The sequence below is a fragment of the Condylura cristata genome, unplaced genomic scaffold (genome assembly GCF_000260355.1).
Source record: "Condylura cristata isolate star-nosed mole 26May11 unplaced genomic scaffold, ConCri1.0 scaffold00030, whole genome shotgun sequence".
NCBI lineage: Eukaryota > Metazoa > Chordata > Mammalia > Eulipotyphla > Talpidae > Condylura > Condylura cristata.
Genome location: NW_004567131.1, coordinates 17,752,518 through 17,767,952, shown reverse-complemented (window position 1 = coordinate 17,767,952; position 15,435 = coordinate 17,752,518). Strand labels below are relative to the sequence as shown.

The 15,435-nt window shown below is 41.3% G+C and overlaps 1 protein-coding gene across 1 annotated transcript; it reads right to left on the bottom strand.

The window, feature by feature from the left end:
• Window positions 1-130: 130 nt before the first annotated feature.
• Window positions 131-1,642, bottom strand: LOC101631453 (coiled-coil domain-containing protein 7-like). The gene is made up of 2 exons (XM_012731263.1): window positions 1,364-1,642; window positions 131-232 (listed from the first exon to the last, which is right to left on the bottom strand). The coding sequence occupies exons 1-2, from the start codon at window positions 1,640-1,642 to the stop codon at window positions 131-133; spliced, it is 381 nt and encodes a 126-aa protein (XP_012586717.1).
• Window positions 1,643-15,435: the final 13,793 nt, after the last annotated feature.

The window sequence follows — 15,435 nt, the reverse complement described above, 5'->3', positions numbered from 1 at the left end:
GCAGGGGATGGAACAAATAGTACACTGATTTCAAATTATCTAAAAGAATCATTTTCCATGATAGGTATTCACTGAGAACATTTGTGGACTCAAAAAATAGTTAACTCTTTTTGGTGTTAATGCTTCTACATTAGGATAACATACATACAGATAAAGTGAGTTCTTTATTCTCAACTGGTTTGTCTTCACTTTGGATGTCATGTCCATAGGCTTCTTCCAAATTAGAAACCACCTATGAAAAAAAATTAAAGCAAACGAAGTAACTGGTAAAAGCATTGTATTGATACAGAAAGATAATTAATCAAGCACATCAAGAATATTTTAGCAAAAGTTGCCATCAATATAAATTTTTCATCTCATGCCTTATTTCCTATCATCCTGAAGTTCTTGACCCCAGCACCTGAAAAGGGAAAGAGGTCTATGACTCTTCCATTTCTATGCTGACAGCTATTTAAAGGGAGAGGATCTGTCTGTACATATTTGAGCAGCAATTAATACCAATATATGACTTGATTTTCTTCTTTGAAGAGAGGGGAAAATAAAGATGGAGACCAAAACCAAAAAATTTAAAGGTAAAAAAAAAAAAAAAAAAAAAATTTAAAGGTAATTCTCTTCAAGCTGATGCCTGAAATTTTAAGCAAACATATTTTTGAAAGCTTGAAAAATTATATTCTTTTCATATTTGTGCCACTCTTCATTGTTTTCACTTTGGTACATTTACAATTCAATTCTGGATCTTTATGCAAAAAGAAACTCAGAAAAAGGGTTTCACCTAATATTAAGAGCAAAAGTTTCTAAACTACAGAGTCGTGTCAACATCGCAGGCAGGAGATTTAGACAGACCTAGTCCTAGAAAGATCTGCTTACAAGGCTGGACTTAGACTGGTGTCTCAGAGCTTAGATTTCAGGAAGGTCCCCACTGTTCACTAGTACCCACCGTTCACTAGTAAATTGGCTCATGTCCCTAAACTGAACAATATGATTTATTCTGAATGCTTGCTTTCCCTTCAGGGGGTCTGGATTTTGGTACATCTCAAACAGAGACTAAACCCAGGCACTGAATCTAGTGGGGTTCAGTTGGTATTTCATGTGTTGTCAGTTTGTTGTTGGTAGAATTAGGCAAGTCCTATATGACTCCAAAAGGAGACATGGGGTGTCTGAACTTGGTCTTCTCCAGACTTCACCTGTGTCCTTTTCCTTTTACTGATTTTGCTTTCTGTTCTTTCACTGTGATACATCTTAGTATCAGTAAGGCAATGTGCTGAGTTGAGTGAGTTTTTCTACTAGGTTTGGCCCAGTAGAAAAGCACTGTACTAAACCCAGGGATAGTGGTTTTTAATTTAGGGAGCAACCAGTATCTTACCATTTTCAGGCGTTTGGTAACTGTCCTGATCAATTCATCTTCTGCTATTAACTCCTTTGTCTTACTTGATGGAATGGGCAAAGCATATCTTATGATGGATTCTCCTGTTGGTGGAGATCTTAAGACCATTGGTTCAAGATTATCACGTACTGATTTTGCAGTCTGTTTTTCCCTTAGTGCAGGTGACAAAGGTGGAATAAGTGGTCTTTTTTTAGAAGTTACTTCTGGTACTTTTGCTAACTTATTACTAGAGGTCAATGGATGTTTTACTGGCTTCATTTTGTTATTTACTTAATTTCCAAATTATAGATGAAATTTGTATTCTTCCCTGTAAATAAAACATTTAAGATTTCAGATTTAAAAATGATGGCAGGGTTATCAACTGCCTTAAAGATGATTCCAAAATCAATCCTGGAACAATTATAAAATGGAGCTGAAACCATTTCTAACAAACAAACAAAAAATGGTGAGAAAATTCTAGAGGAGACTCAAGTCGGGTTTACCTATGGATAATCAAGTTAAGATGAGTGAAACCTGAATTACGGTGGGTCCTAATCCAGTGTCTGATGTCTGTTCTAGAATTAAAAATGGACAGAGATACAGACAGCTGTAGATGAAAACACCAGGTGATGACAGACATAAAGACAGGAGTCACAAGTCTCAGGCCTGGGACACCTAGGCCTTCCAGCACCCACCTAGAAGCTAGATGCATGGGACAAGTTCTCCTTCAGAGTCTCTCCACGGAAGAACCAACTCACCCACCTCTTGGTACCAGCCAGCCAACATCAAATACTATGTGGAAAATAATTGTTACTGCAGATCCAGGAATGTTGGTGAAAATTATCCAACAGAAAGCAAAAATCCAGGGAAGGAAACTGCTGAAATGATACCAAGAAGAGAAATGAGCTGTAATACAAAATTGGTCAGAGCACTTTAGATAGCCACAAGGAAAGATCCACTAGGGTAGCAGAGTGGAAAGGCAGACATGCAGGGTACTTCAAGAAACCACAAAAAGAAGGACGGAACACTCACCAGGTGCTAGAGAAGGACCTAACTGATCAAAGTCACACAACATAAAAGTAAAAGTTACATGCAGTGAACACTCGTATTTAGAAGAAAATATTTCACGATTTTATACATTTACTTCATTTAACCCTCCTATGACCATAAATTTACCCAAGTGTATCAGTTCTACCACAAAAGAAAAATGATTTGTGCTTTTTCTTCAAGGATTCAGTTGCTATTTATTCCAAACCCTTCAATGGTCTGGTACACAAAATTGAGGGAGTGGGCGGACAGGAAAGGTTGTTTGCCATAGCTCTTGCGTCAAAAGCTTGACCGCCAGTGAAGCAGTCACCTGGAAGCATATTTAAGAGAAGCGAGGGTGCCTGTGTCGGGGAACCTAATGAAGACTCGCAGTTTGACGAAGCTCGCCCCTCCCCTCTTGGCAGTGTACCTGCTGAGGCTGTTGGACGTCGGTTACTGGCTGGTTTTGCCTCGGCGAGGTTGGCCCTAAGGTAAGAAAGTTGGAAATTCTGAGCTCCCGACTTCCTTCACGGCAGAAGACTGCAAACCCTCTAGACGGCAGCTCGGCTATTTTCAATATCATTGGTGCAGAAAGAAAGCCGGGGCCTTAGCGCCCCACGTTTGGGCAGTGATGACCATTGGGCCTCCCCGCGGGTCCTGCTGTTAACGCCACGACTAAGCGCCGACGTCGCCGCACGAGCTGCGCAAGAGGAGACGAGCGCGAGCCGTTTTCCGGAAACGGAAGTGAGGAATTTGTAGACCTGACTAGCTCAAGGTGCTCTCTCGCTAGTGTACTTCCTTCTGCGACCCTCGCAAGCGCAGTTTGTTTCAGACATTTGCCCTTGAGAAATAAAGCACGAGCCGTTTGGTTCTTTGAGACTTGGGCTGCTCAGCAAAACCTGAGTTCATCAGGTGCTCACCTGCCATTGTCTAAAATTTCTCATTGCCAAATTTTGTGCAGCGTGACACTAACCTATTTAACACCCATGAAATTGTGCAGCAGCAGCTTTGCCTTTTTAAAAATAAGGTGGACTAGGAGAACTCCAGGGTGAATTGCTCCACATAAACAGGCTTTTGCAGTTGGTCTTCATGCACTTTTCCTAAGCAGTTTTCCCAGGCACAGTTCTATATGACTTAACTTTGTATTTAAAAAGTTGAAGATTAATTAAAAACACTCCTCAGGGCCCTCCCTGGTGGTGTCGTGGGTTAGGATGCAGCACTGCAAGCGAGAGCAGCTGCTTCAGTGCTAGTTCGATTCCCCGCCCCGGAGGTGACCACACTTGGCGTGGCAGACCTCTCCTGACCCGCCCGCTGCTCCCCTCAGCAGTGTACTTCATCGATCTGCCTGTTCTGTTGCCCCACTCGGATCTCTGGTGAAGCCTTTTACCACCCCTGCACCTTTGGCCTGCACCCCAATTCTGTATGCGTAAATAAATAAATCTTAAAAAAAAAAAAACTCTTAAAATAAAGACATGATGAGAGTAAGTTTTTTTATATTAAAAATCTAACTTGATTATAATTTCATTGTTAATGATGATGACTGCTTGAAGAGCCACTTCGCCCAAATCCTGAAAAGTTAATGAACTGGTGCAAGCCTACCTCCAGCATACGGTAGTTACAGTTAGGATTAAACAAAGGTGGGCGGGTGGGGTGGGAGTCGAGGTTAGGTTGTAAGAGGGGGAGAAGCTTGAAGCTTTCTGGAGCACTGGAAATATTTTCTCTTTTTGGGTGTGTTTTAAAAAATTACAAAGATTTACAGTCACATCTGTGCAATTCTCAGTGTTTATCACAGCAATAATATGGAAAATATATGCTTAGTGATCAAACCTATTACACACTACAACAATGTGAAATTTCTGTTAATAGAAGGGTTAAGAAAAAGGGAACTAAAGTACAGAGAGACACCTTTTAAAAAATTAATGTGAGAGGAAGTAATAAATATCAAAAATAGACAAATGAAAATCCACATATGAAGAAGAGTTTTTGAAGAAAAAACCTGAAGTAAAGGTATGAAGTTTTGGCCCAGCACAATGGGTTAAAGCACAGCACTATGAAGTTATCCTCGGCCACTGCAGCACGAGTTCAATCCCCAGCCAGGGAGTTCACCCACATGGCATTGTAAACCTCTCCTGTCCATTGTTCCCCTCAGTAGTGAATTTCGATCAATTCACTTGTTCTGCTCCCCACTCTGTCTCTGGTGAATCCTCTTACCCCCTACACCTCTGGCCTGTACCCCAGTTATTATATGCATAAATAAATAAACATTTTTAAAAGTTTTAAAATAAAATAACATTCAAGAATAAAAAGTACAGAAAATTCAACACGTTGAACTTTACAAATTTATTGGTTCATGTTACCAATAAAAAGAATGACTCCCCTCCCCCAATCAGTAACAACTACAAGTAGGATGCTCGAGAACATCCTGTGAAGAGGAGTGTTCCAGATCACCTACAGTAAAGGGCTTATAGTCTTGTACAGGTTCCTTGTTGTTCTGGTGGGACAAGGCAGCTTCCTCCAAGACCAAAACAAAAATCAAAGCAAAAATAACCACATTTTTTCCATGACCTTGTGGTCTGGAGCCCCTCAGATTGTTACCATTCATTCCTCAGGTGTTTAAAAGAAAACACCTAGGTTACATATATAATAGGTGATGTGCTTATTATTAGGAGATTTGCCTCATTAACTTGGGTCACCAGGCAGGATGGGTGGGAGTGAAATAGAGGGTTGGAAACTAGGATTTACTAAATAGCAAAGACAACTTTAGGAGATCTTAGTCTGACACAAATTTTGAGTGATCTGAAAAATTTACGTATGATCCTTCCATACTTCAGACTCATCCATCAGGATTTCACTCCGAAAGTCATACAAACACCCCAGTGACACAAACAAACTCCCTTTCATACGTCTTTACACAGAAGTCTTCACCCACACAAATCCTCATTCACCTACTCACTAACACTCGCGCTGTTCACACAGACACCCTTTCATGCATTCCCCCAACAGAGAAATCCCAGACACCAGCCAACACGCGTGCATGTACACACACTCATACCACACACCAGCATTCCCGTCCTCATTCCTTTAGGTTTTTGCCTGGCCACCACTCCTGCTTTCCTCACTTTCATCCATGTTCCCCACATAAATCCCCTTCAACAAGTATTTATTGAGTGGCCAATAAGACTATTTATCTACTTGGTCTCTGCTCTCAAGGAGCTCAAAGTTTTTTGGTATAGGGGGTTGGGGGGGAAGGAAATCATGTAAAAATGCATGGCATGAGACTGGTCCTAAAATTGAAGTAAGGCCCAAAGAAAAGCAAGGGCAACGGAGAAAGAGGGAAAAGTAGGGGCAGAAGGAAAAGAAGTCATGGTTATTTGAAGAGATCAAGTGAGGAGATGCTAACGAGAAGGTGTAGATAATAATCTTGAAGAATTAGACTCTTCAAGGTTGACAAGGGAAGTTGCACACCAGAGAGATAAGGTGAAGAAGGAGTATCACCATCACATGACAAGGGTGTGAGCTGCCTGAGCCCAGGGGAAGACAGCTAGGAGGTGAGCTTGGCAAAGTAAACAGGAACAGATGATGAAAATTCTTTGACACCATGCAAAGTAACTTGAAATTTATAATATTCAATAATGAGTCAGTCTGGATGCTTTGCTGGCAAAGTTGAAACTTCAGACTTAACTAATAAACAAAATAGAATAACTCATGTAACTGGAGGTTCAGTGTCAACAAAGATTCAATTTTCCCTGTTCCCTGTCCCTTCCTCATCACATTGCTGGGCTTTTTCATGATCACAAAATGGCTGCTGTGGCATTAGGCTTTGCTTCCTCACACAACCACATCCAGAGGCAGAAAAAGAATCTCTTTATTAAACATATGACTAAGAATCCTTGTGTCTCTTTTTAAAAACTAGGACTCCTTTCCCAGAATCTCCCCTATTCCAGCATAATTTTTATGCTCCTCAAATTCATATGCCCTTTTGTAAGTTAATGAATCTTTGATTAATCAAGACCTGTCCCTGGAGCTAAAGATAGAGTCTGGGGATCTTGGAAACCTATGACTGACAGAGAATGAGATTTAAATCTTAACTTTTGGGGTTTTTTGGGCAAAGGAGGGGTGTCATTCACCATCATTGTTCTGTGAGCCCCTGGAGGGTTTTACTTATTGTTTGTGGTCAAATTTACACAGGAGGAAGGTGAAGCTGACAAGAGTTTTCAGAATTGACAAGGAAGAGAGTGAGACCAGAGGCAGTAAGACCAGTGTGGAATTTGAAATACTAGCCTCTGCTACAGCTAATGCAGCCAAGGAAAAAGGGACAAAAATGGATGTTATTTAAAACACAATAAAATCTGGACATGACGGTGTGGGTGGGGAGGAGCCCAGGTGACACAGGGTCCTTCAGGGACATGTTCATGTTTCTCTGGGAAAATCACCTGAGAGCCTATCAGAGCCACTCAGGACTCTGCAAAGGAAGGGCTTTCCAAAGTTAGAAGCCCATCTAGGAACACAAAACCATGTAAATGGCCTATAAGAACAGGAAGAAGTGCTTGCTGCGTTTAGTCATCAAGAAAATGCAAACTACAACCATAACGCATTACTAATAAAACCCACTCAAGCGGGTAAATTAAGATCACTAACATCACCAGACGGGGGTGAAGATGCAGAGTAACTGGAGCCCTTACACATGGCTGACTCCTCACACTCTGGCTTTTGAATCTCTGTGACCTTTTTGGTGACAGTTTAACCTTTGCCCACCATTCTTATTCTTTAATTTGTCCAGGACCCCAGGGAACAAAGAGGATTCTCAACAATCCCCTCATCTCTGAAATGGTATAATCCCCCCAAGGGTTATATTGAGAGTAGAATAGGGTCACCTGGTCTTGGGACAGCACAGTCACTAGCATACACAAGTTCTCTCCTTACCTTTTCCCTCAAATACCTGGTCACCTTCTGGAAAGTACTTTTCCTACTCCTTTCATGTCCCATGCCCCATGATATCCATTCTCTGATTTCTCACTCCCTTGCTATTTCCAGGACAAGGGCCTTTACAGACTTCCAGTGGCTGCTTCTCTTTCTGTCCTTCCCTAGCTGTCTTTTCCCGAACTAGCAATGCTGAACAAGTGCAAGTGGCCAATTTTGGAAGGATTTTTTTCTTTTAAAATTATAATAATTTTGGGCCTCCTTGGTGGCACAGGGGATTAAAGCACAGCATTCTGAAGCTCTCTACAGCTAGGAACAGCTACAGCACGATTTTGATGCCCAGCCAGTGAGCGGACCCACCTAGCACAGAGGACCTCTCCTGTCTCACCTGCTGCTCCCCTCAGCAGTGTATTTCAGTCAGTCTGACTGTTCTGCTCCCCACTCTGTCTCTGGTGAAGCCTCTCACCCCTGTATCACTGGCCTGTACCCTAGTTCTTGTATGCATAAATAAGTAAATCTTTTTTTAAAATAAAAAAAAAACAATTATAATAATTTCACCAGAATTGATAAGTCATACTGTTAGGACACATTGTAAATCTTGCAGTAAAGCAAATAAATCCTGAGACAATTAAAAAAAAAAGTCAAAACAAAATAAGAGCTGAGTTCCTGAGCTAGAAGTCATCGCCTATCTTAGGGAATGCCTGGCAACAAAGAGCTAGTTCAGGAAACTGCCCTGGTCACTGGCCTTGAGTTCTACCAGGGATGTCAGGAAAAGGGAAGATGTGAAGAAGATGTTTTTACAGTGAGGCATCATGAGTTGTTTTTTAGGACAGATCTGCTATGGAGTTAAGTCTTTGAATATATGCAAATGAAGAATGATTTTTGAGCTTTCATGCCTAAAGCTAGGTTGTTTCTTCTTTTTTAATAGTGCTGACTAGGGCCTCCCTGGTGGTGCAAGGGTTAAGTCTCAGCACTAAGAAGCTATTGACAGCCATTGCAGCATGAGTTCAATCTCTGGCCAGCGAGCTGTGACCTTGCCTGTCTGTCTCACCCACTGCTCCCCTCAGCAGTGTATTTCAGGAACCTGGTATTCTCCCCACTCTGTTTCTGGTAAATATTCTCACCCCTCAATCCCTGCATCTCTAGCCCAGCTTTTGTATGTATAAATAAATAAAATAAATCTTAAAAAAATGTATAATGCTGACCAGATTGTTAGTTAGATCACAGGACAGGAAACTCCCTTTGTCCAACATCAGAACAGATGACCTTGAATTCAGGGCCCAAAGTTGAGCACATGATGGACATAATTTTCCTTCTGTTGTATATCCACCTCTATATTTATACTTTCTCTGTTGGCCTTTTGTTGTCTTTCCAAGAGTTAATACCAATAAACCCATATTAGACTATCTCACTTGCCCTCCCTCCGCGGGGAAACACTGCTCCTCCTTCAGAAATTCCATTCCTCTACACCAGGGCTTCCTTAGAGGCTTCCTTGCCTAAGCAGACACATCTCTTCCCTAGACAATTCTTTATCTCTATCTGTGCCTTTTGGTGCGAATAGCCTACCATGTTGTCCTTTCGAAAATAATTTCTTCCATTGTGTTGTCATTAAAAGAATTACCTCAATTTGAGGCAATGGCCTTATTATATAATAATAAATTTTACTTTTGGCTGAAAATTTTACTTTTTGGAATATTGACAAACCATCTAAATAGAGATGGTCCTGCCATAAAATGACCAATTCAGATCTCCCCAAGATAGGCCATGAGAAATTAGTAGATGCTCCGTGAATAAAGATGGTTTGGTCAATTAAGTTTGGGGCATGTACAAGAGAAACAAGTTTCCAGTTGCTGGACTTGTCAGAACTTCTAATATGCTCCTGTGCATTGTAGATCTGGTGGGAAAGAAGGGGACTGAGTTCATTTCGTCCCTACCCACATTCATCTGAGAACATCTTGTTGTACTAATATCTCCGAACTTTGGAGAGATGACACTCTAAAGTGTTGCCCAGGAAGTTATATAAAAAGACGCTCTAAGTAAGATGCATTCTGGCATCTAGGAAGAGGGGTGGGAGTCAGGCCTGCCATTTCCCAGTCCTTTTGTTTCCCCAGGCCTGTCACTTGGGACTTCACCTAACCAGACTCCCGCCCAGGCTGGCCCTCAGAGCCTTCAGAGCCCTCCCTGTGACTACACGATGGTTCTGTGCTTTGTGCCTTTTCTCCTTTAGCATGGCTCACTCTGCCCAGGCTTCCTGTGGAAACTTAGCGCCTCTCTTCCCGGACCAGCCTCAAATCATGCTTAGACACAGTCCTGGCCAAGTACTTCCAGAATCATGCAGAACTCAGAACATAAGCCATACATTCAACAGATTCCTGGACAGCCAGCTGCCACGGCCAACCTGCCCCACACGCCTTATCCCACAAGCCTCATTTATATGCTCCTCTGTGGCCCGTGCCAATGCATCCTTTCCTTTCTGCTTCCTGAGGTAGCTCATCCTGAAACCAGAAAGCAGCCCTGTGTTCCATCCAGAGAGGGAGAGCCTTTTTTCTGAGAAATGCCAACCTTCCAGGCATCTGCCCAGGCCAGGTTATCAATGATACCTCTGTCCTGCAGCTCTGCTCGCTGTGTGCTGTGCCAGACTCTGCCATCAGGCACTCCTCCAAGCGCAAAGAGCCTGAGACTAGCCTTGAGCAAAGGGCCAGTATCTGCTAGATATGCTGGGATAATTTCAACCTGAGGAATTCAAAGGAGAGACAGTCAGGTGCTAGAGTGTCTAAGGAACAGAGCTCAGTTGAATCAAAAAGGATTGATAACAATTTTTAATCGCATTTTTTTATTAAATAGCACATTTTTATTTAAAAATTGCATGATCACTATACAAAACTTGAAAAATGCAAGAATAGACAAAAAAAAACTAAAGAAAATACAACCTCTACTGAATTTGTAGTGCATTAGATGCATATTTTAATAAAACTTTAATGTCTGTGGATATGTGTATGCACATATATGCACAATGTATCTGTACAATCAGTATATGTTATTCATATTCTCAAGCTCAATTGCTCACTGTAATCTCAAATGTAAAAAATGCTACTGGCCAGATGCCAGACTCAGTAAGAACCCTAGAGTCTAGCTTGATTGTGGTGATTATTTCACGATGTATGTATACCTCAAAACATCAAGTTGTGCACCTTACATGTGTATAGTTTCTATATGTCAATTATTTCTCAACAGAGTTAACTAGAGATAAAATTATCCTGGTTTTGTTTAATCAGCACTTGCTGATAAAAAGAGACATGCACATTTCAAATTGCAAACACATATACAATAATCTTAGAGATTGAGTACCAGACCTTGGTATTTTGTGTATGTGTGTAAATGAACCGGGGTGTAGACCAGAGGTATGGGGGGTGAGTGGGTTTACCAAAGACAGAGTCGGGAGCAGAACAGATGGGTCTACTGAAATATATGGCTAAGGTGAGAACCAGGTGGGACAGGAGAGATCTGCTGTGCCACATGTGGGCTAGCTCCCTGGCTGGGGATTCAACTCAGGATGTAGTGGTGATAGCTGCGAAGCTTAACCTCTAGACCACCACAGAAGTTGCCCAGGCACTTGTATTTTTTAATGCACCAAGGAGATTCACATGTACAGTAAAGGCTAAGACTCTCATCTCTAGATCCCCCAGAGTAGAATAATACACTTCTGTCCATCCTAAGGCAGTTCAGCAGTGACTCAGTTTCAGGGGTCAAAAGGCAAGAGGCTGCCAAGAAAGATGGGAGCAGATGAGTTTACTCAGAAGGCTTAGATTACTGGAGATGGTGTGGGAGTCAGCACATCGGCAGGGTGGACACTGCTGATGAAGGCTGCATGATGGGGGCCAGGTGCTCTGCTGTAGCTGCTGCCAGGAGTGGAAGAGCAAAGGTCTTTCACTCATTTGCCTGGGAAAGATGAGCCTCAGGTGACGCTCAGCGCAGGGTCTTAAGCCCAACATGTAATGAATCTCAGCAATCCCTTCATTCTGATTCCTTGCACGAGAAGTCCAAGGAATGCTGCATTGGGATCTTCCTTACGTCGCCCTCACTGACCTGAAACACCCCCTCTTCTACCTCTCCTCACCCTATCCCTCCTACACTGTGTGAGGCTGGTTTTTGTCAATTAGATCACTGAAAAAAATCTCTTCACACTTTTCCCCCCAAGACTGGCCAAAGTGATTCATTTTCAGAACCATGATCCATGCATTCAAGGTGACCGTCCAGAGCAATGGAACCAACTTACCCTTCCCTTCCATCACTCACTGAATCGACTCTGATTATTTAGCAACTAGGAAAACCTGCTATTGTGGGACACCTCTCCAGTAACACAACTCTCCAGACCACTTGCACTGCAATGTCTTCCTCTTGTCAACAAGTAAGATGGCATCAGGTTCTCATGTCTTCAAAAACATTTCCAATAGAAAAATATTCTCCTCTTAGATGCCATAATGTGTGCCCTGTTGTTTTACTTAGATTATTTCCAATTTTGTTGCCTTATACATTTTAAACCTCCTTACTTATGAATCTTTGTAATAGCTTATAGGCATATTTGATGGGTGTTGAGGGTAGAACTTCAGTATGGGGAAAAGAAAACAGACATCAAAGAGAAGAGGTGGAAAAAATGTAAGGTGATCAGAAGACCAGTGGGTAATTAAGAATAAAGTCAGAGTGATATTAAATGTTTAGCTGACATAGGGCACAAGCTGACAATTCATAATTGAGGCGAACTATGAGGGTGACTGCTGGAGCCATCTCTTGTCAGACTTATTCCTAGGGAGACTTGTAGACACCATTTTCAGAGGAATTGGTATTATTTCTTTGGTGCAGGAAGGAAAAAGCTATAAAGACATTCCCTGACACTCTGGCTAGGCACTTAGAGAAATAAATGCCTTGCACAGGCAAATAGGAAACCAGAAATATTTTAGAAATGTTGTCCTGACTCACAAAACCCTAATTTTCCATTTTCCACACCCACCTGTGTCAACAAAGTCAGCTCCAGAGGGACTTCAGATGAATTGAAAGGTTTTTTGAAAACTGTCACTCTCTTGACCAACATAACAAGCCTTCCCATTCACAACTAAGGTGTTTCCTCTTCCCTGCTCCTGAAGCCTGAGGAGGTGGCAAGAAATGTGTTTATCATGGGGGCTCCCAAGGAGACTGAGTTTTGGAGATTCCTCGGTTCTCAGGGTCATGAGTACCTTTATGAAATAAAACTTAACTCATCCCCAAAATATGAGCAGCTTGGGGGTGAGTGCCCCGAGGAACACAACTGATCGATTGAAAATGGAAAAGTGGAAGAACATAATATATTCTAGATATTGGGTACAGTCAATAGGCTTTTATATATAAATTTTGTGATGATAAAGGTGGACCATGGCATATAAGTGACCTCATGGCATATAAGTGACCATGGCATATAAGTGACCTCATTTACATTGACATACTTTCCCCAAGAATCATTTCTACAGTCCCTGGTAGATCAAGTGATGTTCTGACAGTTAAATAGGTACCACAGTTAAATAGGCAAGAAAGACTTTATTCAATATTACTGCAATAGAGGAGAGACTGAACTCAACTTTAGTCAAACAAAGAGCTGGATAGTTTTTAAGAGCTGAAGTAATGTGAATTGTAGGTCACCTGTGTTTGCTAATTGACCTTGGCAATTAGAGTAAGATGGCCACCAAGTCAGGTGCCCACCCTCCCACAGAGAATATGAGAGAGAGGTGCTATCTCCTTCAATATTTCCATTTTAAAAAGATGGTCCCCAGACCCTTAAAAAAGTGTATTTCCTGGGAGACTTACATCTATTTTTTTAAAGATTTATTTATTTATGCATACAGAATTGGGGTGCAGGCAAGAAGTTCTGGGGCGGTGAGAGGATTCACCAGAGACAGAGCAGGGAGCAGAACTGGCACATTGATGAAGTACACTGCTGAGGGGAGCAGTGGGCGGGTCAGGAGAGGTCTGCCTTGCCATGTGGATCACCTCCGGGGCTGGGATCGAACTTGCACTGAAGCGGCTTGTAGTACTGTTTCCTAACCCGTTGCACCACCAGGGAGGGCCAACTTGCATCTATTCTAGGGGCCAGAGTAAAAATTTATAATTGCAAGTTTTCAACTGATGGATGAATAAATAAAACATGGCATAGCCATACAATAGGACAGTACTCAGTAAGAAGAATGAAGTTTTCGATAGACAATGCTCTAAGTAAAGGGAGGTCAGAGGTCTATAGTCAGGAAGAAACCTGTTTAAAGGATGGTCAAACTGAGGAGAATAGTAAGACCATCTTGATCATCCTCTAAAGCAATTTAGAAATGCAACACAAAATTTTCTCCTGCTGCTTGACAAGGACATTGAAACCAGTGATACATATACTTGGAAGCTTCAGGTCATTTATATGAGCCCTTCTTTATGAACAGCCCACGGGAAGGACCTCATAAATGTTTTCTTTTAATGCCCTCACCTAAGAGTGTCTTTACTGATTAATTCAGTAAACATATATGAAGAATCTATTCTGTGCCAGGCATTGTTTTAGGTATGAACAAGGTGGAATTTCTCCTCAATAGCACTGAACTGATAGATGAATAAAGGCTAAATACAATGTGAGAGTTAAAGACAGAGGTACTATATAACTCAATAATTCCAGTGCTAGTTATATACACAATCCAAATAAAAACATGTTCACACGAAAACTCACTATTATTCATGACCAAAAGGTAGTGATAACTCAAATGTCTGATGGCTGTATAAATAAAACATGGCATATCCATACAGTAGACTACTAATCAGCAAAAAGAATGAAGTACAGGTGCATGCTGTAACATGAATGAACCTTAAACACAGCATCTAAAATGAAAACAAGTCTATCACAATGGGCGATCTCATTGTATCATTTCGTTTTGGTGGAATGCCCAGAACAGGCAAATCCACAGACAGAAGCAGATCAGTGGCTGCCCAGGGTTTTGGGGCTTGGAGAAAATTGGGTGTGACCAGTAATGAGTATGGAGTTTCTTCTAAATTTGATTGTGGTGATTGTTTATTAAATTTACAAATCATGGTTATGGGAAAATGGAAAGAACCCTGGACAGGTTACATCAGAAGACCTGGTTTGAATCCCACAAATATTATGCACCTGACTTGTTCAATGTCAGGTCCTTCGAATTTTCACTGCGTTATCCAAATTAGAAACATGGGAGTCACCTGAAATGCACAACTCCCATTTCATAGCTGCTGCTCACTGATTTAGTCCCCATTCCTATTGATTCTATTTCTTAAATACTTATTTTTTAATTTGTTTATTTTTCTCACATTGTTATTCATTTTTGTGCAATAAATAAATCAATCCCCATAAATTCCTATCACCACATCACCTGTAAACCATTACCACAGTATTTTGTGCTCTTTGCTTGCCTGTTTTGGCCTCTCTCCATCTTCCTCCCCTGCTGTACACCTTAGATTACTTGCAAGTTTTATTTATTTTTACCCTTTGTTCAGTTTCCCTATATTCTCTGCCAACTGAAGCCATCCAATATTTTAATTTCACTGAGCATAGTCCCTTCTAGCTTCATCCATGTTGCTGTGATTGGCATGAATTTATCTTTTTTGATTGCTGAGTAGTATTCCATTGTGTGTGTGTGTGTGTGTGTACATAGATATATATACATATTTACATACATACATACACACACACACCACAAATTGATCCATTCATCTGTTTTTGGGCATTTAGAAAGTTTCCATATCATAGCTGTTTTATATAGTGCTGCAATAAACATAGGAGTGCAGGTTACTTTTTGAATTAATACTTTTATGTCTTTTGGGTAATTCCTAGGAGTGGAATTCTTGAGTCACATGATAGATCTATTCTTAATAACTTCACACAGTTTTCCATAGTGATTGAACAATTTTGCATTCCCACTAACATTACAGAAAAAGAGGGTTCCTTTTTCTCAGTCTCCTCACCAGCATTTGTTGCCAGTTTATAAAAATATGGGCCATTCTCCACATCTTCAAACAACTAGCAACAACAAATGTTGGCGAGGATGTGGAGAAAAAGGAACTCTCCTGCATTGCTGGTGGGAATGCAAACTAGT